At 41.1% G+C, this 27830-nt stretch overlaps 1 protein-coding gene across 1 annotated transcript in view; it reads left to right on the top strand.

The window, feature by feature from the left end:
- Positions 1-19897, top strand: part of cpne2 (copine II) — a 62963-nt gene extending 43066 nt beyond the window's left edge. The window contains exons 12-16 of the mRNA XM_075470701.1: positions 912-966; positions 1326-1377; positions 4976-5109; positions 10902-11138; positions 18660-19897. Coding sequence (XP_075326816.1) covers positions 912-966; positions 1326-1377; positions 4976-5109; positions 10902-11138; positions 18660-18767 — 586 coding nt within the window. The 3' untranslated portion in view covers positions 18768-19897. The remainder of the gene's footprint in view (positions 1-911; positions 967-1325; positions 1378-4975; positions 5110-10901; positions 11139-18659) is intronic.
- The last annotated feature ends 7933 nt before the right edge of the window (positions 19898-27830 follow it).

The raw sequence follows: 27830 nt of genomic DNA, 5'->3' as shown, positions 1-27830 counted from the left end.
CATCCAAAGAAGAGCTTTGGGATGTCCTTCAAGAAGCCTGGAGAACTATTCCTGAAGACTCCTTAAAGAAAGGAGAGAAAGCTTGTGTGAGAGGGTTCTGGCTGTGCTGGAGGAGAAAGGAGCTCAGAGCAGATGTTCACTTTAAAGCTGCTCAGAACTGAACAAACTCTGCTTCTGCCTCAGATTCTGGGTTTATATTTATCTTTGGACATATTTCATTAAATCCCTGCATCTATTTCATAATTTAAATTTCATTCAATTCAGTTTAATAATACTTTATTGATCCCCAAGCAGAAATTATATTGCCACAGTGCAAATTATTATTTGTGATATTCTGCTGTTATAGATGAATAACAAAATGAATAAATAGAATAAAAATCAGTCGAAAAATATGTAAAAAGTTGATGTGTAGCAGAGACAGGTGTGGAGGAAATCACCATGAATGGGTTGGGGTGTTATTTTAGTAGCTGATGATGTCACACACAGCATTAACCAATATATAAAGAAATGAGGGGTGGATCAGACTTCTGCACGGTACTGTGAAGTGGTTTATCAGCTCTCCAACTGCACATCTTAATCTCACCATCTCAAGCATCACGGTACAGAGAAGGTGTCCATAACCCACAGCTGGTTTTCCTTTCTTTTTTACTAAAGGACAATAAATGATGTCAGACATTGACAACAGACTGAGACCAGCAACAGTGCATTGACCAAACCCTTTTTCCTCCAAGCCGTTTTTTCGCTTCAGTTTTTTTCTTCTGGCTCTCTTGTTTTTCTGTAAATGTTTGAGTGTGTTTCAATCAGATCACGGTGACAGGATTTCTTCTGCTGTCAAACCCCAGCTTGTTGCGTTTGTGTGAGAAAAGAAAATCAACTAACGTTCCAATCTGTTGTCATGGTTTCCTCCTCAGCGACAAAATGTTTCCTGCTCTGGGATTTGGAGCCCAACTCCCACCGGACTGGAAGGTAAGTGTGTGCATCGATTGTGACGTGTTTGTGTGCCACACACAGCAAGGAAGGACAGCAACATGGGTGGGCTGTCATGTGCAAACTCACAGCCAAAGCATGGCTGTGCTGTACGTGTGTTTTACACCCAGATAAAACTGTAAGCATCATACATGCATATTCAGATGATTACGCAACTGTCAACCCATCTGTGTTGCCATGGCGCTGAGCTGATGAAAAAGGACAAAGAAGGAGTGAACAGCGAACAGAGAGGATGGGAGGGAGGGGGAAGATGTGGGAGAAGTGGACTGTATTTTTTACAGTATTCTACTGTTTATTGAAGAATTTGCATAAAAATAAATGTTGTGTTGTCTTTGTAGGTGTCACATGAATTTGCCATCAACTTTAACCCCACCAACCCCTTCTGTTCAGGTGAGTTGTTGTGTCGAAGCTGCAGGTCATCAGTGACCCCCCCCCCCCAGCAGCCTTTGACAGTACAAGTGTGTCCTATCGTGTCGACTGTAAATTTGATTTATCTTGCATTGTTTAATCTCTCCGATCTCTAGCGTTACTGGTCTATGTTGACATTTTTGGTGGCAAACGTAAGCTATGAGCTTAATTTCTGTCTTCTATTCTAATCTTTGTTCAATTATCAAAGCAACAAACTCTGAACAGACTCAGACATTTTACATTTAGAGAATATACTTGTCGGTGGTTTTTAAACTGTTGATAATAATTGATAATAGATTATAAAAGCTGAAAAATGTATCAGTTTTCTATACCCGCTTAATCCAAGTCAGGGACACAGGAGGGCAGAAGTCTATCCCAGCCACTATCGGGCAAAAGGTGAGGTACACCCTGAGCAACACAGGGGCAAACAACCGTGCACGTTCACACTCTATCCTACAGTCAATTTAGAATCATCGATTAGTCTAATATAATTTGGGACTGTGGGAGGAAGCCATGGTACTCATATAGAACCAATGCATGCAGAGGGAGAACACGCAAACTCCCCACAGAAAGGCTCCAGTCGGTGTTTGAACGGGGAACCACCGAGCAGCCCGAGCTGAAAACACGATCACTTATCTTTACTTGTTTTCCGACCTTGTCTTTAACAGAAATCTTTGTGTAAAAACACAATACATGACTATAGTGTGCTGTAACAGAACATTACTCCATCCACCAATTTTTTTTTTTATGCATAAACCAAAAAAAGTTGACTGAAGTAAAATGTGACTGAAAACAAAATGGAGGTTTAACAGCAAAGCAAGCCAGAAAGCACTGGGCAGGACGAGAATTAGGACTCAGACCTTTAGCTTGAAAGTCAGGTGTTGCTCCTCTACCGAAGCCCAAAGTTTCACTCCTTTAATGTAGCAAACCAAACCAATCTCACAGCAAACATGAAATAGCCAGAAGAACTTTTGATTTGTGTTCACAAACAGGACTTTTGCTTTAGTTGTGCCACGTTTGATCAGATAGTTACTGAACAACTGTTTCATCGCGTTTAATGATTAGCATTCATGTTTCCATCAGAGACGTAGGTAAAAGGGAACAAAAACTGCCCTGATCGATAGATAAGTCATATTATTATTGTGATTTCTACTTGTATTAATGTCGCAGTATTTTTGGGTGAGTCATAGAGAAGTGATGCTGTGATGCAGACAAGTAATCATTCCTAATCACCTGACATTATCTGGATATGTAGATGACAATATCCTATTGTTAGTTTATTATTTTATGAATTGATGATTAATGGGCAATGAAAAAAACACAGTTGTCCGATATTCTAAATAATCATTCAGTCCACTGGAGCGTTTACTCTTTTCTAAAACACTTTTGTCATTTCACTATTGTCATTTCACTCGGTGTCGAACTTCTCTGAGGTAACATAATAAGAATGAATGAAACAATTTTACTGTACGCTTAGTGTTGGGGAAAAAAGATCTGCAGATCATGTGACAGCAGCAGGTGTTGCACTGAGTAAATAACTCTTTAACACATCACATACACTTGTTATTTTGGACATTTGTCTACAACTGACAGCAGTAAGAAGGCTGATGCTCACCATGACACCAAACAGCTCCTCACATTCCTGCTTTGCATTTATTATCTGCAGGCGTTAAGAGATTTTTCCTTTTTGCCAGCTGAGATTAGATAGTACGATACTTTTGCTCATTTTCAGTCCGATCTAAAGATCTTCTTTCACTGTCATCCGTTATACTTGTTGTGTTTATCTATTTTCTGCATTTATCCGTCTGCCTATGCATTTGTATGTTTTCTTTGTATGTATGTATGGCACTGTGCATGTCTTGAACAACCTCTCATCATATAAAACCAGGGAATAGGTGCAGTGATCAGCCTGAACCCTCCTAGACAAACCTTTTAGTAGTTCCATCTGCTATAGATAGTTCTTTAGGCCTGACACTTCTTCTTTTGTCCTCCACTTGTCCAGTTTCCTCAAATGTTTTAAGGACATACTGCACACCATGCTGAGATGCCAAGTTTTCAGCTAACAGCTCTTTGGGAATCACCTTGTTGCTGCAGAAATCCTGTTTTCTGTCAGACTGTGTTATCTTTGCTGTTTTTCACAGATGCAACTAAAGAAATGTGTCTTTGCTACATAACTACACATTATTTTCCTTTCCTTCTTTATTATATCTTGACATAGACTTTTAAATTGTCGTCATTCTGCATCTTTCTGTAACGACCCACAAAGTAAATGCACCTAATATCTTGTACAGCATATTTGCATCTGTTACTGTCCATCAACATGTAAAACGTGTAGGACGCAAATGTGTGTATTGACAAGTGCAAAAGAATTTGAGTGCCAACTGCTGAGAGCGCAACTGTGAGAGCCAGAAGGAAATTAGGTAACACATATTTTCGTCTGACAGAGACAGGAATTGTGTTAAATAAATTAATTTACACTGATCTGCTCGAGAAGATCTGATTCAAAACATTAAATATGTGTAGATTCTGAGCCGTCCATTGTCTTTGGGTCAAAAACATTAAGTCCAGTGTATTTCTTCAGAATGGATGCACCACTTGCTGTTATTCAAACATCTGCCTCCACAAACGGCCTCTTTTTTGGCTCGAATGGCCTCCAGTTGGACTGCAGTCTGCTGTAACTGTTACAATATATATACAATACAAAACTGTTCAATATATAATTTAAAGGGATAGTTCGCCTCTTTTGACATGAAGCTGTATGACATCCCATACTAGCAATATTATTTATGAACATCTTCTTACCCCCTGCTGTGTCCTGTGAGCAGAGTTCCAGCCTCGTTTTGGCGTTGAAGGGGGTAGTCCGGCTAGTTGGCTGGGGCTTAAAAAATAAAGCGTTTTGCTCACAATCAGACCTCACAATCGCTTGGTGCTATTTTCTCTCCCTTCGTATCACTGCCTGCTGTGTAGACCGTGCAGACCGAAATGCATACCGAGCAGTAAACACCGTAACATGCGCGGCTGTCGGCAGCAGGCAGTGATACGAAGGGAGAGAAAATAGGGCCAAGTGATTGTGAGGTCTGACTTTTTCCTGGAGAACGATTTTGTGATGCAAATGTATTACTCTGTTGAACGCATATTGTTTTGAGAAGCAAAACGCTTTATTTTTTAAACCCCAGCCAACTAGCCGGACTACCTTCATCAACGCCAAAACGAGGCTGGATGATATTGCTAGTATGGGATGTCATACAGCTTCATGTCAAAAGAGGCGAACTATCCCTTTAACTAATCTGACAGCCAAATGTTTTATTGGTCTCAACAAAAATTTGCAATCTCTTGGACTGTATTTTTTTTTCTCTTTCTTGTTGTACAAAGTGTATATTTCAAACAAATTTAGATGCATGTGAAGAAAATATTAAGTTAACCTTCAGGTAGCTGTAGAGGGTTGAGTTTCCCAAATGGATCATGTCTGAATGTAGTCTGAAACAGCAGTGTAGATGAGTTTCTGGCCCTTAATTTTACACATTTTTCCCTCTTATCACGCCCTCCTCTTCTCCCGTCACGGGGCATTCTGCATCTCCAGGTGTGGAGGGCATCGCCCAGGCTTACTCTGCCTGCCTCCCTCACATTCGTTTCTACGGCCCGACCAACTTCGCTCCAATCATCAACCACGTAGCGCGCTTTGCCACCCAAGCCCTTCAGCAAGACAAAGCAGCGGTGAGTGACGACAGTTTTCCTGTTTCTCTGCCTTTCAGTGAACCTGTTGAGACGCAGATGCTGAGACCATAACCACAGATCTATCCGGAAACCTCCTCTGACACACCTGTCCATAAACAGTGTGCAGGTGTGCTCTTCACAACACGATTTGGGCTTTTTTGTCAGACTACAACACACTTTCTTTTTGCTTTTCCCTAAAAAGGGCTTGAATTGTTTGGATTCTTAAATTCAAATTTATATTTAGATGTTTTACGTCTTTTAGATTTCATACTTCCACTTGAGTTTTTCTCTTCTGATCCGCTTCTGTTTAGCAAGGACACAGCTTTAAATGTCTAATCTATTTAAATCAGGTTCAGTTTTTACCAGTTAAGCGATCTTTAGCTTGATCTCCTGCTGTTATATGTTTATATGTTTACATGATGTTTATATCACAGACTGTGCTTATAAATCTAACACCTCATGCACACGGATGCTTGGTCAGGAGCCCTCTGTGTCAACATACTGAGAATCTTTTTGGGTTACTCATCAACATCCACATCTTGATGGGCGAGAACTGTTAATGACCAGCAAAGTCTGTATTCTGGGGGGATGGATGAAGATTTGGACACTCACTTCTGATTTTTGTGGTTGGAGCTAAAATTCCTTGTTTTGTGACATTGTAGTTGTCTTTTTCATTAGTTTAACTTTCCACTATAAAAAAGGTACTAAAAGATGTTTTAGACCTTTCTTCTCAGTCCATATTTGGTTTAACAGTGCCTCAACAGGGCTGTATTAGTTTGTGTGCTAATTTAAAGGGGAAGTTCGTTTTTTTGTTTTTTTTAAACCTGGACCTTATTTCTGGCATAAAATACGTTCATCTGCTCACCGATAACAGTTTGGTGAAAGTCGGCATCCTTCGAAAGATATTTAGATCACTGGAGATCCCATATATCCATATAACGGGAGTGAACAGGGCAGAGACAATACAGCCTCTAAATAAGGCATTATCTATCTTTATTTCACTAATACTTCAAGACCAATGAATGACTGAACGCGTACTATTGCACTGTTAGCTCAGAGCTGCCGTGTTGTTGTTATCGGGGGCTTATAGGAAGCTTTCTACACAGCGGTGCGCGTCAATGACGTCATCCCACTGTCACGCAGTATTGGTGAAACAAAGACAGATAATGCCTTATTTAGAGGCTGTATTGTCTCTGCCCTGTTCTCTCCCGATATATGGATATACGCCAATCTCCAGTGATCTAAATATCTTCCGAAGGACGCCGACTTTCACCAAACTGTAGATGAACGTAGAGTTTATGCCGGAAATAAGGTCCAGGTTTAAAAACAAACAAACTTCCCCTTTAAGTATATAAACCCACTTAAGGGTAGATGTCACGGATGTCATACATCCATCCTTAACTTTATTCCAACACAATAATTAGACAAGAAAAGACAGCCATAAGTTTGTCAGAATACAGTTGATTTGGAAAATCCCACACAAGCAATTCTTCAGATTGTTTTCCCATTTCATTTCAGTATTGCAGACTCATCACTGTCTCTTTCCAAAGTGATTTTGAAGATCTTCTTCTTGCTCAAAACTTAAACCTTTCTCAGTTGCATTTGACAGTTCAAAGACTGTAGAGTCTACTGGCTGCTTGCCTGTTTCTGGGTTTACTTTATCCCCCAATGTCAGTTTTGATGCCCCATTCCTGCTCTATTGCACTAAATGTGGACTTCTTAGATGTTATTTTTATTAGTCACTGCAAAGCATCTTCTTCTACTTCACTTACTTTGCTCTTTGCTTTAGTTTTGTATTTGTTCTGATCTTTTATGATATTCTTCTTCACATCACACCAAAGAAAAGGAAACATTAAACCTTTTTTGTTTCCTCACCAGTCGTTGAAGAGCTGTTTGTAGTGCAGGCCTGTCAGGGGAGTTTGTGCTCATGATTTATCTTCTCTTACGGCTGACGGGACAAACAAGCGTGTGCATCTGTTGGCTCAGGCTGGTGGCATGTGGATCACAGTGCCACCGAATACGTGGCAGACTAGAGTGACAACTTCTGCCCTATCTACATCTGTGTTACACCGGTTTGCTGCTGAGACACTAAACTCATTTACATGACTAGAAATAAACAAACTATAGTATTAGTCTGACTAGTAAGTGCATGCAAACATGTTAGTCTGGCCAAAATTGAATGAAATCAAACAGACTTAAACACCCAGAGAATGGAATTGATGTATTTGACGTATAAACTTTACTAGACTTCCATCTTTTTGTAAAAACAGTGAAGTTTAAGTGTTTATTAATACAGCTGAATTGCCAATAAAGCTGCTCTCCCTACTCACTTAAACTCAGTGCTTTTCTAGTCTTGTTGACCATTTCAAATGGTTTACACTACATTTATACACATTTCTATATTATACAAACATTCACAGACCATTGAGGACATCATTGGAATTAGAGTGGAGAAGCCAGGGATGGAGCGACTAATCTCATGAAAGTTGGATGACTTCTGATCTTCTGAACCACAGGTGTCTTTGTCCTTACATCAATATATTCATCAGAAACGAAGTGCAGCTCAAAGTGGGCCATAGTCCAGGAGGAAACTAAAGAACAAGACCTGGAGTTCTCTAACAAAGAGTGGCAAAGACACTAAGAAAGACCTTCTTGGATCAGGGCCTTGTTCTGGTCTTGAATGGTCTAGTGATCCTCAGGGATTTATTGTTGGCAGCTAAATGGGTCGAGACAAATATGAAACATTTAGACCAGGGCTACCCAAATCCGGTCCTCGAGGGCCGACGTCCTGCAGGTTTCAGATGTTTCCCTGCTTCAACACAGCTGATTCAGATGAAATGGAGCTCTTCAAAAGGTTGTTAAACCAGCTGATGAAGCATCGATCTGATTCAGGTGTGATGGAGCAGGGAAACATCCAAAACCTGCAGGACGTCGGCCCTCGAGGACCGGATTTGGGTAGCCCTGAATTAGACCCTTAAGGCCAGGGACTTTAAGATACCGTGACCCTGTATGGAACAGAAACCAGGACCTTACTAGGTCTTTTCACATCGAACAGAAAGAATTTGTAAAAGGAGTGCGACTTCTTAACGCCAAACAATCTATGGAGGACAAGCTTGTTGCTTTCCGTGTTACTGACATTAACTGCCTCCATCACATAATGTGGTATTCAGAGGTCGTGCCCATCTCATGTGATCTGCATAACCTACCTGACATGTGTGCAGATGTGCGACGCTCACAGAAGCTTTAAACAAATGGTACGTGCCCCCCTCTGGTACGTATCCAGTGGCATGTCTCCTATATATCTGAGGAGAATGCAGTAGCTGGGTATCATTATGCTCCCACGGTGCTTTTTGTCCCTAATTGTACCCTGTCACCATGTGGAGAACAAATACACACAAAGGATTGTACTCGTCTGTGTGATGTGTGCCAGAATCCTTTTGTTTCTGTAAGGAAATGATTGCAGACCCTTTTCTTGTTTTATATTACAGCGAGTTCAAACATAGGAATGAGTAACACACAATGAGATGTGACAGCTGCAGCGCACGTGTGTGTGCGTGGACCACATGCTGAGCTGGTGGTTGGAGCAAGTGGGCGGGAAGGTTTTAGGCTGCACAAATTTCTGTTCCTCACATAATGAGAGAACCTGCAGACTCCGAGCCCATACAGATACACCCTCATGCTGCAGGGCAGTGCAGTCCTGTGCGTGTCCCAGTGTGTGAGCGACCCTGTCTGCCTGTGTGATAATGATTCTCTAATGAGTGCTGCTGCGAGCACATTAAAGAGCCAGGCTTCAGTGCCCTTCCTGTGCTGCGTTTGTGCCGCATGGAAGTGAGATTTTCTTCCAAGCAAAGGCAGTGTGTGTCTTCACCTTGTCTGTTCTTATCACCCATTCGCATCGTGCTATGTGCCTCTTTGTGTTCATGTCAACGAAAACACAGGAAAAACACCTCAGACCAGAAGTGTGCTGCACATTGCGTGCAAAAAAAGAGCCAAGTGTCAACCTCAGCACAGTACAGAAGCAAGTGTGTGTAAAGTAAACACAGTGTGTGGAGTCAGGGGACAGCCTGTTCTCCTAAACAACTTCACTGCACCCACAGTAAATTGTCGTTATATGGCTTCACTAACCCCAACAATGGTGATCACACAAAATTGAATTCATTCTTCCCTGTCAGGTCCGCAGAGCCGACGTTCCAGCTGTCAAACCCTTAAGCCCTTTTCACGGTTGAGGCTTATCTGAGCAAAAAAGACGTCCTCAATTACCCGCCACTGTTCTTGCTTTGTAATTCACTCAGACCAAACACAGGAGGATCAGACCCACGTCGGTGTTGGCTTCACATTAAGCCGATGTCACAGAGTCCGCACCGTCTTTGGTTAGAGTGTGTTCCATGATACCAGCTAGCCCTTACACACATGGCCACGTAAGGCTTTAAGTAACAGCCCACACCTCAGTGTGCACCTCCCTGCGTGTAACTCCCAGCGGAAATGGTCACATAAACTTAATCTATTGATTTGTTTCCACAGACACAAAGTTTGTGTGCATTCTGATGCTATAACTCCACAGCGTCACAACATTTGATCAGTGAGTCAGTGAGCTGCATCACCTTTAACTGGTGAAAAAGAGCATGTTTGGAGGTCAGAGAAGTTGATGCTGCACACGATGTCACGATGAGGTGACCAGTATTTTCAAATCACTTTACTTTAATGTTGTTTTTGCATTTAGTCACTGTTTCCTTGCACTTTAAGTCACAGTTTCGTCACATTTTTACAAATTACAATAACTTGGATAAGTTATTTAAAACAAGATGGTTAGGGTTAGGAAAACGTAACAGCTTGCATTAAGACAGACACTGTAGCCCAATGATTTATCCAGTCAAACACTGGATTACTGTCTGCCTACTCTGACCCAGGAGCAGAAAATGTGCCGGACACACAAACCTGACGTCCTACTGACAAATTATTTTGCAGGTGTGTACAGATTTCATCTTCATCAGCACAAATACAAATACAAAGTGTTCCGTGAGACTGAGCCCTCGTGTTGCAGACATCGACAACTGTGATTGGTCTGCTTGGTATGTTGTGTTCACACAGCAAGGGCTTAGCTCAGATATATTGAGTCTTTAAAACAAAAATGCAATATGAGTCTAATTGTTGCAGGTTTGCTGTATTTTGCCTGGCAACAGGCAACAGCAGGGGCACCTCTGTTGTGTTGTTTTGGGTTTTTATCTAAGTTTTGTTGGTTTTGATTGTTTTTGGGGACTTTATGGTTTTGATAAAGGTTAAATTCGGGGCTTTCTTTTGTTTATTTCTTTTGTTAAGTCTTGTTTTGTGTTTAGTTATTAGCTCTCTCTATATATATATATATATATATATATATATATATATATATATATATATTACATGCTAAAAAAGACTTCTTTCCCCCACAAATGTATTTTGTTGACAGGACACAGATCCTTAAAGTAAGTATTTTATCGTGTTTGTTTGTAAAGAGGAATGACAGAAAAATCCGGTTGAGTTCACAGGATGTCTTCAAACTCAGCCAAGAAAACCTCTTGACTTTTTTAATAGTTTGTACGAGTTAAAACAAACTGCACAGAAAGAGCTCGGATGCTGTTCACGTCTCTTCATTCTGTACATTTCTGGACTCTTTTGTTTCTGAGGAACTGACGGTGGATGAATGGAGCCAAATTTCTAAAATGCAGAGAAGCTTTCGTTCTGATTTCTAATTTTCTTTCCTTCCGTCCCTCTTTTTTTTTTACATCATCCTCTCATCCTTTCCACCACCTCTGCAGCAGTACTTCACCCTCCTCATTATAACAGACGGTGTCATCAGCGACATGGATGAGACGCGCGACGCCATCGTACAAGTGTCTAAGTTACCCATGTCCATCATCATCATCGGCGTTGGAAACGCAGATTTCGCTGCCATGGAGTTCCTGGATGGAGACGCCAGTGTCTTGAGGTCCAACACTGGAGAGGAGGCTGTCCGGGACATCGTGCAGTTCGTCCCTTTCAGGGATTTCCGTAACGTGAGTATTCTTCTCCATCTGTTCCTTATTTTATAATAATCTGCTTTACTTTTAGAAAGTATCCACCTTGCCAGGCTCTAAGCCATCAGTTATGGGTGTGTCAACTAATAAAGCTCATACTCACAAACTTGAAAGAGATGCGTGGAAAAGTCTTCGAGCTCAAAGGCTAAAAAATATACATAAATTACCTCCTTGGAATCAAACAGACTGATGATATTTTCCTCAGGGAATAAAAGCAGCATAAAAATATTTTTCCATTTTAGGACCTTAAGGCCAGGAATCTGCTTGCTTTTTACACACACGTTCACGTAAGCAACTTACTCCGTTACATCGTAAAGATGTAGGTAACTGCGGACTTTCTCTACAAGCTAGTCTTTAAAACTTCCCCCATTTTTACTAGAGATGGGACCAAGTCACACATGTGCAAGTCTCAAGTACGTCTCAAGTCTTAGCTTTCAAGTCTCAAGTAAGTTCCAAGTAATTTTTGCTTGGGCAAGTCAAGTCACCTTATTTTTGCAATTTTACCTTCAGAATCTGATCTTAATAAAGTGAAAACACAAAGATATAAGTAACTGTCAGTAAACATCATTGGCCAATGTGTCCAACCTGTCCACCCCGTATCATATCAAGCTAACGTTAGCTAACTACCGACTAGGCTAACAGGATAATATTAGCTAATTTGACAAGCACTTACTGGTCAGAATGGATCTTCAAATGACGAACAAAGTTGGAAGTTGTCGTCTGGCTGTCTGAGATGTTGATGCCGCATGTCTTGCACTGTGCTGTTCGTCTTTTGCCGTCAAAATGGTAATTACGAAAGCTGAAGGCAACGACTCTCGGTCCCCCTCCTGCTGACATGTTGATGCATATCTGATATGAGTTTATTCTCTCCAATAAACACTAAGGTATGTAGAGAGGGCATGGCTGACTGACAGGGTAGGGATCCAATCATGACGCCATTCTCAGCCTGCGCTCCTACCGGGTAATCCATATTATTTTTTTAATTAATTTATTAATTTTGTATTCAAACTGAAAACATGAACTGAATAACACTCAAGTCATTCAAGTCATCGTGTCTCAAGTCAAGTCAAGTGCCGAGTCTTTAATTCCGAGTCGAGTCTCAAGTCTTTTATTTTTTGTCAATTCAAGTCACAAGTCATCAAAACAGCGACTCGAGTCGACTCGAGTCCAAGTCACAGTGACTTGAGTCCCCATCTCTGATTTTTACTGATGCCAACCCTATGACCCTGCATCCGGTCCAGTATGGTCCTAACACTGCCCCTACAGGTCACCAACATATTGCAGCTTAGGAGCGAGTGGTGTGCACAAATGACGCAAGGCAGCCGTGATAAGTACAGCCATGAGTAGAGTGTTTTTATCACTCAAAAACAAAAAAATACCTCTAGATTTCAGCCATTTTTCTCTCTGAGCAACACAAAGAGACTAATGAATGCTTCTATAACTGCCAGGTCACACTCCTGTAATGCCCTCCTGTCTGGGACTCGGGCTCAATCTCATGGCCCTGAATGTTGAAAATAAATCATCCACAAATCAATCAACTTTTGCAGCTTCCCTTTGACTCCATTTCAGCTCAGCAATGTGAGGCTTTTCCTGATGACGCGACGTCATGCTGTCTGAGTGTAAATGTAAATGGCCGTCTGTTGCTTCAGATTCTCGTTTATCACGCACAACACACAGAGAGCGCACAGGACTGGCTGTTTGAGGGGAACTGCTTGGTTATCTCAGCCTCGGCAGAGCCACTGTGACGGGCGCTGATCTGATGAGCGTATGACTGGTGTTTATGTTAATGAGGGTCTGTGCGTGTGTGCTGCAGGTGAGCACGGAGGTTAATTAGCGTGTGCTCATTTTCAGGCTGTCCATAGGAGAACTCATTAGTGCATCGTGGGTGTTTTTGTCATTTTTTTTGTGTATGGTTTGTGCGTGTGTGGGCTGGAGGTGGGCGAGCTGACTTCCACTGTAGTGGGAAGAACAGACAGTGTTTACTGGCTCCATTCCAGGTTGTTGGTGGGAGGGCGAGAGACGGCAACAAACTAAAAGAGGCTAAATGAAGCTGAGACAAAGAGGAAATGCAGAAATTAGAGCGACCCGAAATGAGGTCCTGTGCTGCCAGGATAACTTTCATTACTAATTATTGACATAAGACTGAAAGTTCACAACTTCTGCTTTAGTAAAAACAAAAATAAAAGAAAATGTTTCAATCGTAAAAGTTAAGCACAGAAAGCATGCAGAGAACAATGGTTTGGGTGTGTGGACAGAGTCTTAAATGATAAGCAAAATGTATTGACAGCATGTGTGATGTAGATGCCCAGCAGAGTAGTTTAAAGTTTTGAAAACTTTGCACGCTGTTTGGTCCGCTGTGTCACCTGGTTTCACTCCCCTCAGCATTTATACTCCCAGTCTTCTGTTGAGCCTTGTCTGGATCGTGGTTTCACTCCTCTCCTTTTTGTGCTGCCGGTATGTTTCTCCATGTGCTCTCGTTTTGTTCTTCCCAGCGTGTTTCGGTTTGATTAAAGGGATAGTTCGCCTCTTTTGACATGAAGCTGTATGACATCCCATATCAGCAACATCATTTATGAACATCTTCTTACCCCCTGCTGCGTCCTGTGAGCCGAGTTCCAGCCTCGTTTTGGTGTTGATGAAGGTAGTCCGGCTAGTTGGCTGGGGCTTAAAAAATAAAGCGTTTTGCTTCTCAAAACAATATGCGTTCAAAAGAGTAATACATTTGCATCACAAAATCGTTCATCCAGAAAAAGTCAGACCTCACAATCTCTTGGCCCTATTTTCTCTATACCTTCATATCACTGCCTGCTGTGTAGACCGTGCAGACCGAGCAGTCCCCTGCTTCCGAGCAGCAAACACCGTAACAGGTGCAGCTGTCAGCAGGTGGCTGAACACATTGATATGAAGGGAGAGAAAATAGGGCCAAGCGATTGTGAGGTCTGACTTTTTCTGGAGAACGATTTTGTGATGCAAATGTATTACTCTTTTGAACGCATATTGTTTTGAGAAGCAAGACGCTTTATTTTTTAAACCCCAGCCAACTAGCCGGACTACCTTCGTCAACGCCAAAACGAGGCTGGAACTCAGCTCACAGGACGCAGCAGGGGGTAAGAAGATGTTCATAAATGATGTTGCTGATATGGGATGTCATACAGCTTCATGTCAAAAGAGGCAAACTATGGGGCGGTCGGTGGCGTAGTGGGTTAAGCAGCCGCCCCATGTACAGAGGCTACAGTCCTCGCTGCAGCTGGTCCCGGTTCGAGTCCCGCACCGGACGGCCCTTTGCTGCATGTCTCCCCCCTCTCTCTGCTTCCTGTCTCTCTCCAACTGTCCTATCATTAAAGGCATAAAAAGCCCCAAAAAATATTTAAAATAAAAAAAGTGGCGAACTATCCCTTTAAAAGCTTCAGAGATTATCAGTCTTCGCCTCCTCCTTCTTCTTAGGTCTGCTTTTGGGTCAGTTTTTCCTACTATCCGTGACACGTGTTTGCCACCAACAGCTCACTGATGTTCCAGCTGAAGACAGCAAAATGCATCACCCAAAAACAAATCAGCAGAATGCTTCTGCTGCTCAGACTGTACGCCCTGCACGCACAACCCAAGTATGTTTAGAATCCCTTGAATTACACATTTTTATTCCCAATTCGTCGTATACAGAAGAGCCCTTTAAGTTAGTTTTATTGCGTAGGTACCTCTTTATCATCACTTCCGATACAGGGAGAACTGCTCGACAGCAACATATTACCAGTTATCTTTCAGAGCAGTAAGGGACACACGAGCTGTGCAAAAAGAAAACGGGCAGCAGGAAAACATTATTCTATAATGCTCGCTTCACATTAAGTAAAACCGACAGCATAAGGAGGTCAGAGAGTAGGAGGGGGATAAGCATCTGATTCCAAAACATGACTCGTGACTTTCATTCTGCTCCTGCACTACTTTGGCACACATTAAAAACTTTGATTAAGGTTGAAGGCAGGTCATGTTTTCCACATCCACTCATGCTTGAGGCCTGTGTGACTTAAATTTCATCATCCTCGCTTGTCCGTCATGGTCTACCGGGTCCGAAGCCGACAGCGTGCATCCTGGTATTTATAATCACATGAACTGAGCACGCCACCTGCACTCGGTCACCATTCAGAACAAAACAAAAGCACACCAGACAAAGAAAACAAGAAGTTCAGCAACACCATGAACACAAACCTCTACAATTTACTGTTGGCTGATTAAATATCCATGCATGGAAGCTTTATTCACAGCTGAGTCCCAATCACAAAGTCACGTACCCAGCCTTAAGTTTTAAGAATACTTGGTTAAAGGGATAGTTCGCCTCTTTTGGCATGAAGCTGTATGACATCCATAAATTATATTGCTAGTATGGGATGTCATACAGCTTCATGTCAAAAGAGGCGAACTATCCCTTTAAGGTTATAAAGACGTCATGGTTAGGTGTTAAAGTACACAAGGAAATGCACCTGAAATTGAATAGTTTCTTTCATCTAGCGAAGCCTAGCATGTCCAAAAGTGATGCTTTTAAGGGTCCAAACCAATGTGTTGGGAGTTGGTTTTAAAGAGGAGAAATGATCAGGACCAAAGTGATGTTACACTGAAAAATGAAACCCAATCAGGAGCCTGTGTCCTCATGAAACAACAAAACAACTCAGACACCATACTCAACTCCAATTTCTTTGTGTGGCTTAAATGTTCCCCACGCTTACATCAAGCAACAAGTCTTTAAGCACTGATACAGAGGACAACGATGACTACAGTCGCAATACTTTGAGCAAACTTTCCACCATCTGAAATATTTTATATCTGTGCGTCTTACAGGTGGTGAGTTTGTCAGAGGCAGCTGAGCTCCTTGCTACCGAACTTTGCAAAAGTCGACAAAAAGCTAAGAATTTCAGAGCAGCAGTGTCATAAAGACATGTTTAGTTTTGTATTTATGCTACAGGAAACCAAAATGAGGCCTTTCAGACAAAACAAATCTGAACCTTTTTGATTAAATTCACCCTCTTTTTTTTTTTTTTTACAGCCTTCATTTCCTCTCTGATTTTTTACTAGTTTTGCTCATCGTCTGTCTGCATGTGCCTGGGAGTCCCCGCTGGGCAGCTTGAAGCAGCCAAATTTCCAGATTTTCTTGTGTGAAATAAACCTTGCTCTTTGCACAAAGACCTCCCACAAAGAGATGAAACTGGAGTCATCCCTGCTTTGGTTTTCTCTGAGATACTTGAGCTACTTGACTGACTCATAGTTTGTTTTTAAGGATTTAGATGTGTGCACTGCTCTGGTGCACCTTTATGTTAAACTACAGCAAATAAGATTAAATGAAATAATAATTATAAGTTTCCATTAAATTAAATTAATATTTCAATTGAAGAAAAGAAACATGCTTAACGAATGAAAACAGCAGCGTTTGATCAATAAAGCACCCTGGGGTATAAAACACTGGAAGATGTGATTCACAGCAGTCAGTATGAGACTGTTCAAGCTTCATCCAGTTAAAAGGTTTTTTTTAAGCTAAAAGCACCTTGCAGCTGATGTGGAATGATGGACGGTGCCAGCTCAGGCCTGTGAAATCGACCAGTCAGAGCAAGTTGTGTTTTTTTTTCAGTTGATCAGCAGACAGGACACCTAAGAGAGTCTTTTTTCCTTGTCCCAGAGTATCGTGATTTGGACATAGTTCAAGCTAAATATCACATTAGCCACACTAAGTGCTTTCGTATGGTTTCGTCAAAAACATTAATCCGCTGCCAGACTAGCTGCTAGACAGGCGTGATGCAAATGCATTTAATTATCACATGGACTTTTTCACACATGCACTGCAGTCCTGAAAGATTCTAGAGATGTTCTGGAGGGGAGGCATGTGTGAACTCAGTAGTCAGCAGCATTCGGACTCATTCTGGAGATTTTTCCACAAAGTCCCCTTGTGAAAGAAGAGATTTTCCACTAATTTGCCATAAAGTTTATGTCCTCTCTTGAAATGACCTGTTTCGAAGAAGACCTGACACACAAACAACTTTGTTTGTTTAAAATCGTTTACGGTCTGTCCTTGCAAACAATAACCACTATCATCACAAGCAGGATATGATATCCCTGATATTCCCGGAGATTAAAGTAATTAGCAAAGCAGAGCTCCCTCCATTTTCCTCTCGTGGATGTCCACCACAGCTGTTGTTGTTTTTTCCCTTGGGGTTTGTTTCTGATTAAGACAAACACTTCTTCTATTGAGTTACAACCACTTATATATTCATATACATAGATGTGTGTGTAGTTTTTGCAACAGTCTTTAGTCTTTATTGAAACAAAATTGAATAACCTACAATCACCTGGTTTGTAATCTTTAATTTCATCACTAGATGTTAGGGCTGGGCAACGATTAAAATTTTTAATCTAATTAATCACACGATTTCCCTGATTAATCGCATTTGCACGCAAAATCCAAAAATTAACTCAAAAGTAGTGTATAGCTTTTAACATTTGTTGTGCAAACACACTTTTAACATCAGCGTCTTTCTTTAGTTTTTATGTAGAAGCCTCGCTCCACTGTCTGTTTCCTTGAATGACTTGCTGCTATCAGTTGTGTGTTTTGCCTTTAAGTGATATTTTAGACTGGAACTACTACGCTGAGAAGACAATTCAACTTGGCAGTGTTTACAGATGACTTTGGTTCTGTCGACTCCGCCGTCTGGAAGAACTTTAAAATGAAAATGGCCGAGTAAAAGTTCCGTACCCTTCTCCATGTTTGGTGGATCCGCCGATTACTTTCTTTTCCGGTTCCACAGCAGACAGCAACAGACTTTTACAAAATAAAAGCCTGTGAACAACATACTTTTACAATAATAAAATAAATAATAAAACAGGTGGTCTGTGGCGTAGTGGGTTGAGCAGGCCCCCCATGTACAGAGGCTATAGTCCTCGCTGGAGCTGGCCCCGGTTCAAGTCCCGCATCGGACAGCCCTGTGCTGCGTGTCGTTCCCCCTCTCTCTGACCCCTGCTTCCTGTCTCTCTGAAGTTTCCTATCCATTAAAGGCACAAAAGCCCCCCCCCCCCCAAAAAAAGAAAAAAAACTGTGTTAATGTGCGATAAGATATTTATCAGCGTTAAATAATTGACAATAACGAGTTAACTCGCCCAGCCCTACTAGATGTCATTAGATGGGTTCCACAAAAGAGGGTTCCTGGTTCTCATCACAGCTGGGGCCTTTGCATGTTCTCCCCGCGTATGCGTGGGTTCTCTCCGGGTACTCCGGCTTCCTCCCACCGCCCAAAAACATGCATGTTCGGTTAACTGGTGACTCTAAATGGACCCTAGGAGTGAATGTGAGCGTAGATGGTTGTTTGTCTCTGTGTGATGGACTGGTGACCCGTGCAGGTTGAGCCGGGATAGGCGACCCTGAGGAGGATTAAGCGGGTATAGAAAGTGGATAGATGGATGGATGTCATTAGATGTGTCCTGCACACTGGAATTTAAAAGTTTTGTTTTGTTCTTTTTCTCTTTAAGGCACCAAAGGAGACACTTGCCAAATCAGTTTTGGCTGAGCTGCCTCAGCAGGTCACTCAGTACTTTAAGCAGCGGAATCTACCGCCCACTAACCCGGCGCCGGAGTGAGCCGCCCTGAGGACCGGGGCCCATATGCTGTACAATAGCTTGACAAAACCTTCTTCTCGTTAATGGAAAACAAAACAGAATGAAAGTGTGTATGTCAGCCGTGACCAAAAATGAGATGTGGAACTAAAAAAAAAGAAAATGAAAAAAAATCCTCTTTGCCATTTTATCTGTAAAGTTTTACTGGTTAAAGAATGTTTCCAGTGTGAATCCATCAACAAACAGATCTGTGACCATGTTGTGGAGCGGGCCTTTGGAGCGCATGCAGGTAAAGCTCTGCCCCTTTTTCTAGAGGGATGAAAAATATCTCCATTCATCAGGATCTAGTTTTTCAAAATGTTTTTTTTTTTTGCTTTTTGCATGTGTGTGTCTTGTGATCGAGACCGTGTGATACATACAACTCCCTTGTGTGAAGTCCTTTCTAAGTTGAACAGTATCGGTGGTTGAATCCTCTCCAGTTGTTGTTTGGATCCTTTTAAGGAAGCAGAGGTGATGGAGGCTGTTTGCTTTTGTGCTGACTCACAGAGTTTGAACAGAGCTCTATTTCTGCACCCTTCACCGGGGGATGATTTGTATTTGTATTTTTTGTAAATTTGAGGGGCGTGTTGCTCAGAAAGAATGGAATCAGAGGAGAATGAGGCCACAGTGGCAGCTGTAGCACGAACACAGGATGGATGTGGGATACTATGTGAACAATAAGGAGCCATGTTGCTGATTTTTTTCTTATGACTTGAGTTGATCCTGCATGTTGCCTATATTAACTGTTTACAAACTGATGCCGATGATCACAAATGCATGTTTTTGTATTTAGAAATTATTTATTGAATGTAAATAATTGAGATTCTGTTGAAACTAAACTAAATATTAACTGATAAAGAAGGATGAAACTGTTATGTTTTGCTGATTGGAGACAGTAAGAGCAGAGGAGTTTCAGATATGCATATATCGAATGTTCATTTCTATTACGCTGTTTCTGTAATGATAAAACAATGTTTTTGCCATGTTTATTGTACTTTTTATGCGGTGAATTGAACTATTGTGTATTGCTGTGCATATTTGTACCTAATGTGTCTCTATTGATTTTCTAAAGATGTGTTTGTGTCCACACTTAATAAAGTGAAGGAAAAGTTGAAGAGCCTGTTTGTGTCTGTGGACATCAGAGCAGATGGCGACAATGACGTGCTAAATTGTCACAAAGATGATGCAAAATGACCTCAGATGTAAGCGATGCGAAACGACTGCAGAAGCCAAATGACCAAGAGATGCAAAACTATTACAATAACAAACAAAAGAATCTCAAAGCGAAGCAGAATGACTCAAATAAAACCCAAAATGATCACAATGAGAAGCCAAATTCTTAATAATTAAAAGACTGAGACTGTCCTCTTTCCCAAAATGTGTCCATGAGTCGTTTGTTCATACAGGCAGACACGATAATTATGGATAAAAATATGAAGTATAAAACCATGAAGGTGACAGTTGCATTGTAAAAAAAAAAAGTATTTTATCTCTAAACATGATTGTTAAAAATCATAAGAAGTCATTTTATTGTCTAAACCCAACCAGTAAGTGACTAAAGTGTGTTTGAATGTTGACCACTACTACTGCTGATAATAATAATGACAATGAAAAACAATCATCATAGCATGTGCATAAAATATCAGCCACACAACAAACACCAGTGTGTTTAACCACTTGTTTATTGTAATATTTAACTTGTGACTTAGAGTCGTCCACAGTGTTTCTGGGAGGCCACTAACTGACTCGTGGACTTAGCAGCAGTCAGCCAGAAGACTCACAGGAACGAGTTAATAGAGACCTCAGACTCCTGACTCCTGATTCAGTCGGAAGATAACGAATCATTAACCCGGGTGATTTAGGAACCGACCAGCTCTATTGTTCTTATGTTTTCAGTTCTGGTTGTTTTACGTTGGATTTGTGGTTGATTTAGTTTATGTTGGATCGTTTCATGTCCTGTATTCTTGTTTTATTTCCTCAGTTTTGTTCAGTGTTCTGAGTTAGTCCTGTTTTCTGCTCCACTTGTACACCTGAATTCAGTCAGCCAGTTATCACCACCTGCCTCATGCCACCGGTTAACTCCCTCAGTATGTGTCCTCCTGATTTTCCTTTGCGTTCCATGTAACTTTTTTTGTTAGTTTTTCAGTCGTCCTTCCAGCAGCGAGTCCTCTTTGTTTTGTCAGTTAGTCAGCTCTGTAATTTCTGTCTTTGGTTACTACCCTGCCTTTGCAGCGCCTTCTGTTAGTTTTAATAAAGAAACCTAAAATCATCACCATCTTTCTTCGCCCTATTCCTCTGGAAGTTCTGCTTTTGGGTCCTAACTTCTACTAAACCTTGAACCTTGAAACAGAGATGCAACATCCTGAGTTTAGGTTCGAAAGAAAATCAGATCACCTTTAAAGAGGCACTGACCCAACCAAAGCTGAGATACGAACCGACCACGTAGCTGTAAGTGATTAAAAATGAAAAGAAAATGAACACAACAGCTATTAAGGAGTACACAAATATTCCAAAGAAGGGCAGAAAAATGTGCACAGAGGTACCTGGAAACCAAACTAACCACAAACATATGAAAACTGTAAAGAGACAAACAACCACGAAGTGCTGTTGTACAGGAATAAAGTTGTGGCAGAGACATCCGTCTTTAAATCCACATGACTCGCCTCTTATTGGGCCTGGTGGTTTTCCCTGGACTCAAGAGACAATGAAATCATCCAGCTGCTGCCAGTTACACAGACTGTGCAGAGGAAAATGACTTTACACTAACTGAGGCAGGAGAGACGTCTTATAAATATGACAGAGAGGGAATAACTCCTTTGAATCATGCAGCCTGTGCTGCCCAAACCGCTCTGAACTTACTCTGTTACGTATGCCTCCAAACTGATCTCCTTTTCTCTGTTTGTGTGTGTGCACGTTGTTGGTCATATATTTTTTGTTGTCAAGGCAACTCCCTTCACAACTTCACCAGTGACGCTGAGCTCCATCTCTCAGTTACACCCAGAAATCCGTGTTTGCCGTGCAGATAACAGTGAGCTGACCTGTAACAAACCTTCTTATTCAACAGGAACACAGGATAAAATTATCCACCGGTCTCATCTTCACACAGCGCGTACAGAAGCTTTGAGGCAGCCTCAAACCTTTAGCAACGCTCACCCACAGAACCTGCTTATCCACTTAAGTGAATCACCAACACTGAACTGTTCAGGTTGTTTAATCGCACTGCCTTCGTGACTTTATATTTCAAAATCTAGCACATTGATTGCCAACCTGTTTTTTTTGTTTTTTTTTAATCTTAATCAGTGAACTGAGCTCAGCTATAGATGCACAACTCTCCTGCCAAGGCCTGAATGAGAACTGAATGCACATCCCTTAATCCAATTATCTGAATTTGTTTTGTTGTTGTCCAATTTTGCACATTAATTTCATGGCTGTTTGTGTGGCGCTGAGCCACAGCTGTGCAGAACCACAACGAGCACATTCACACAGCCACCGTTACACAATACCATCTACAGTGGCTGAAAGAACAGCCGGTTGAAAAAACAATGCAAAGCTGCTCGCACAGCAATGATTCGGTTGATTTTTTTTCATGTTTACGGCTTTTTGTGTGTCGTGAATTGTTCATTAAAAACCATTTTAGTTCAACACTTTACATCTCAAATAACCTCCTTTTTTCAGCAGTGATGTCATCTTCAATCTTAATCTCTGTTGTTTGGTTTTCTTTTTATTTGCTTTGTTCGTCTCCATTGACCTGTGTTCATATGGGTTAACCTCATCTTTTACTGAGTCTGCCTGGATGTAATTCTCCAAAGGTTTTAAGACTTTAAAAGAATATCTGATATATTTCTTATTAAAATGTGTAACATTTGTTGTGCTTCAGTTTTTTGTTTTTCTTTTTTAATACAGGGGGAACATGTTAACGGGATTAAAGGAACTGCATTAGGTTGGTTTCAGTCATATTTATCCGACAGATTCTAGTTTCTTCTTTTAAACGAAGAATCTTAGTCAGACACCAGAGTGAGGTAACAAAGACAGTCCTGGAAACCTGCTTTATATGTGAGTCAATGTCACAGGTAACGTATGTAAACACACCGTAGATTAAAGCCTGTCTAATGCTTCTCACGAAGAAAGTTCAGAAAATTGTGTTAAACTAAAGAAAAAGGGGGGCATGCACCAAAGTAAGTCATGGAGTTCCTCAGGTTCCTGTGCTCGGACAGATCCTTTTCATCTTATGCTCCCAATAGCATGCCATAAATGTCCATTCCTATGCTGATGATACTCAACTATACTTAGACTACAAGCACGTCTTAGGGACATAAAGACCTGGATGACTCTGAATTTTCTGCTTATAAATTCAGACAAAACTGAAGTTGACATCTTTGGACCTGAGAGCTCCAGGGATAAACTGTCAAGCTATATACTCTAGATGGCATTTCCTTGGCTTCTAGTACAACCGTGAGGAACCTCTGGGTTATTTTTGACCAGGATCTGTCTTTTGACTCACGGATGAAGCCAGCTTCTGGTGGAAATGTTCTGCTGTCAGCTGTACTGAGGAGCATGCATCTTCCATCGAGCAGCAGCCTCAGAGGATATCAGAGCCCAGTGGATAAAGTATTTCTGAGGGGAATGTTTTAGGGAAAGAATGAAGAAACTGAGCCACAAAGAGGGATCAGTTCCAACTCTCAGTGTCTGAACTTCAGACCGGGGCAATGTAAGTATCTGAGAAATAATTCCATCCATCCATTTTCTATACCAGCTTCATCCAAGGGGGGCAGGAGCCCATCCCAGCAGTCATTGGGTGACAGGCAGGGTACACCCTGGACAGGTCGTCAGTCCATCACAGGGCCACATAGAGACAAACAACAATCCACGCTCACACTCACTCCTAGGGTCAATTTAGAGCAGAAATAATTCCTCATGGTTTATTTATTGATTTATCTTTTCCTTCAGCAGCAGCTAACGCTAACAGCTTAGCTAATGAAGATGATGTACACCAACTTCTGAGGAATTATTGCTGTTACTTTCTGAAAGATGAACATTATTGTTCCCACATCACTTTGTTAGCTGAAGCTTTCTAGCTGAACGGTTCCGTTCTGTAACTCATCAACCTGCAGCTGTGTGGATAAGGTGTGTTTCCAACACAACACCGGTCCTCTCCTCACTCTCTTGCTACATTGAATGACCAGAGGTCCGTTTCACGTAGCAGGTTTAGTGAAAACTCTGAGTAGGTTAACCCTGAAATGAGGGAAACCCTGAGTTTTCCGTTTCACAAAGGGAGGTAACTCAACCCAGAGAAAGAGGGGTAACTCTAGTCTGTTTCACAAAGAGAGGTAACTTAACCTCACGGTCAGTTACCGGAGTAACAGACTCTCTGAACCTAACCTGGTCGGGACCAGGTTTTATTCAAGAAACCTGGAGTTTCTTTCTGTCTCCGCCCTCTTTCAGCCACACACGCCATTTGATTTCCTCGTTCATTCAGTCAGCAGAGCGAGTTCTTCTACTTCTATAAGTCCATTCGGCACAGCAGGAGGCGACTTTTTTCACGAACATGTCCTTTTGACAACGATCCCGTGGATGAAGGTGCAGCATTATTGCGCAGAGAAATAAATATTCGTCGGAGATGGTTATCAGACCGCGCATAGATTTTTGCATTTACAGACAATTATCTTTTTGAGCGGCACCATCAGAATGTATTGGGACAAAAGAAAAAAAAGACATAGAAGACAATTAAATATTTGTCTGAATAGGCTTAAAAAAAAGACATATATAGGCCTATTACATTTTATAAAGGCACTCGTGTCTTGGGGGTGGACTCCCTCAGCCACTGACCCGACTGACGGATTCAGCGGTGTATAGATAATGGATGGATGGATGATATAGATGAGAAGACATAGTTTATGTGTGTGAAAACAGCATTATGTTGGGAATAAAATAACTGCACAGTCAAATAGCCACTTAATATTTATTTTACAGTGTAAAACATGATCAAAATGAGCCTCCATGCCGAGGTCTCACCTGTTTGAACAATATTTTTATATTTCATCTTAAACTGCTGCCAGAAGCGCTTCTCCCCTGCGGGATTGCACCTAAATGAAATAAATGAATGGGCTACCATTCAAGCAGTTTCCCTGTAATATTATTGTGATTGCAAAGGACTACATTTAAACTTACACTTTTGCTGCTGCAGCGGTGTTGCACTTATTTCTAAAAACGTATTGAAACTCGCCGTATGAGCGCATTAAGATTTCCAATTCGAGGTTGGTGAAAAACGTAGCCCCTCCTCTTCCCCGTTGCCAAGGTGACTCGTCGAATCGGGGCTCCATTGATGCTGGCTTTTTAAAGTTGTGGTGCACGCGCTAAACTCAAGGTGAACTTACTCAGAGTTGATTAACCTCACTCAAATCAGCGTTTCTGGAACTGAAAACTCAGAGTTTTCTATCTCAGAGTAGATCAACTCAGAGATCAGGAATAGACTCAGAGTTGGTTGAACCTGCTACGTGAAACGGACCCCAGGTTTTGATGACAGGTAAGACCTCAGAAAATTGTGTTAAACTGAAAAAAAAAAAGGGGGGGGCATGAAAAGTTATATTATGCCACTTTTAAGATTACATACTACAACTTTAATTTTGTGGTTCAGTCGGTGATAGAAAATCTGAAAGCAGATTATAAAATTAGAAAAACATTTTCAGGTAGCTGACAAAAAGAAACAGAAAATGAAAACTGTCTTTGTCACTGTGCTGCCCTCTAGTGGTTGTTTACCTGTGTGACAGCTCCAGCTAATGAAAGCACGTGAGACAGGTGGCTGATCCTTTGGTGCCCCTTCAAATATGGGGGTGCCGTCTTCTCTATGGGCTCTTTGTGGCTCTCTGCAGCTGTTTGCTTAATTTAAGTGTTTTGGCATTCCAGAGTTAAAGCACAATGGAGCCCCAGAATGGGGAGAGGGCAGGTCAAACAGCACCAAGACGCTCAACATGGTTTGTATTCCTGTCTGGTGAAGCTGTTACACCTCCCCATCGGTGTGCTGAACAAAATGACACAGTTCTGAGCGGCTAAGAAAAGCACCCGAGCAGAGAGGCTGAGTGCTGAGAGAGGTTGACACAGATAAAGATCCTAAAACAAGAGGGTGGACAGAGCTCAGGAGACGTGAAAAATAAGGTCGAGAAGCTGAGACAAATGGACAGAAGGCACAAAGAAATCAAGAGGGACAGCTGGCACACTTCACTAACTACACCACGCACCTGCATTTTTCTGTTTGCATCATGCACAAAGCAGCAAATTACTCCATGAATTGTCACTGCAGCCACCAGAGTGTGATCCTGTTTCCACGACAACCCATGGTCTTCTTCACCCACAGGATAACCTGTCGGTTAGACCTCTGTCTGTCAGCAAAGACAAAACAGGTAAATAGATGGGAAGCTAATATTTCTGAGGAAATTTGAGTTTTTTTCAGGCAACTAAACTGGGATTTGGCTCCAGACCAGTGAGTCACTGCACACAGACAGGATCAGTCTTTTCCTGCATAGTTATAGGGTGGCGCTAAGCTCGTGAACCAGACATTACTGCATGTACAGTAAATGAGAGGTAACAACAAATGTAGGTTCAGGAAGATAGAATGAATGATAGGTGCACATCTGTGAAAGAACAAGAAAGTTAATGGTGAAATACAAAGTGAAATAAATAGATGAAAAAGTAAATTAAAGAAATATTAAAATAATAAACATGAAAGAATTCTTCATTTACTTTGATAATATGTTCATGTATATAAAATGTGTTTTCCTATAAATTATCATTCTATTAATTTATTTCTTAGTTTATTTATTAATTTATGTGCAACTCTAATCATTTGATATCATTTTGAAGCCAAAACAAAACTGCTCACTCCATGGGTGACATCAGCAGCACAATTAACCATCAACACCACAAGCAGTAATCACAGCTCGACATGCAAAGCGATGAAAGGATGAAAGGATTTGGGTCCAAGTTATGAGACTTGTACAATTAGGCTATCATGCATACCTTAAAAAAAAAATAAATAAATTAAAAACGTATTGTAATAACCGGCATGGGTAGGAGAAATTAAATCTAAAAGAAAAAGAAAACGATTCAGCTGTTGCTCTTGTGTGTTATCTGAAGCGTTAATGAACCCAAACCCACCCCCAGAATTTTTTGGGTTACGTTTAACACTAAAGTTTATTTAATCATGTGCAATTACATCAGGATTGAAATCCAAACACCACAGGCTGTCCTAAAAATGATAAAACTGGTAAATTAGACTACACGACTGCATGAAGGTCCTGATCCAGCCCTCATTTCTTTATATTTTCCTTCCAAGCAGCCAGACTTTCTTGCAATCATCTAAAAAGGTCTTGAACAATAGTTCTCCAGGCTGTCTGGAGGTCTTTCAAAGTTTTTCTTTGGATATTGGCAGCTTTTCTGTTTGTTAAGTCACTTAACACTGACCCGTTATTTCATTCAGGCATAAAAAAGGAACCAGTGGTTCATTCCTTGATGAGCAGTATCTGAAAGTGATGTCCTTCAGAAAGAGGAAAAAATCCAGCAAAGACTTTTGCTCAGTATTCTATATGTCTTCATCTGCTATTTAAACTAATAACGTGACTGCAGTTTGCTATTACATTGTTTTTTAATCTCTGACAAAATCTGAAAAACTACAAAACATGTCCTAAAGCGCCATCTTGTGATCATCCTAGTAGCTTTGACATGTTTAGATCCTCTATTCGTGTACATTACTAAAACAAAATACACTTTAAAAGATATTTTTGTTTTTTCTAAACGACACACATGGGCAAAGAAATCGTTTTAAAGAATTCTGTGACGTTGACAAATCCCTTTCACTGCTGAGTTAATGTTGTTATCCTCAGAATCTTAATCAGAATCCTGATCTGTTGGAAAGCAAAAACTCAACTACTTTATTTCTATTTATAAAAATTTACTCTGAGTTTTTGCAACTTCATTCTGCATTATGTTTAATTTGTTAAAATGAGCAGTTTTAAAAGGCGTCGGTGCCGCTAGAACAGCGGAGCGGAACAAAGT

The sequence above is a fragment of the Odontesthes bonariensis genome, chromosome 7 (assembly GCF_027942865.1).
Source record: "Odontesthes bonariensis isolate fOdoBon6 chromosome 7, fOdoBon6.hap1, whole genome shotgun sequence".
NCBI lineage: Eukaryota > Metazoa > Chordata > Actinopteri > Atheriniformes > Atherinopsidae > Odontesthes > Odontesthes bonariensis.
The sequence above is the reverse complement of the archived record's forward strand: the minus strand, read 5'-3'. Positions and strand labels throughout refer to the sequence as shown.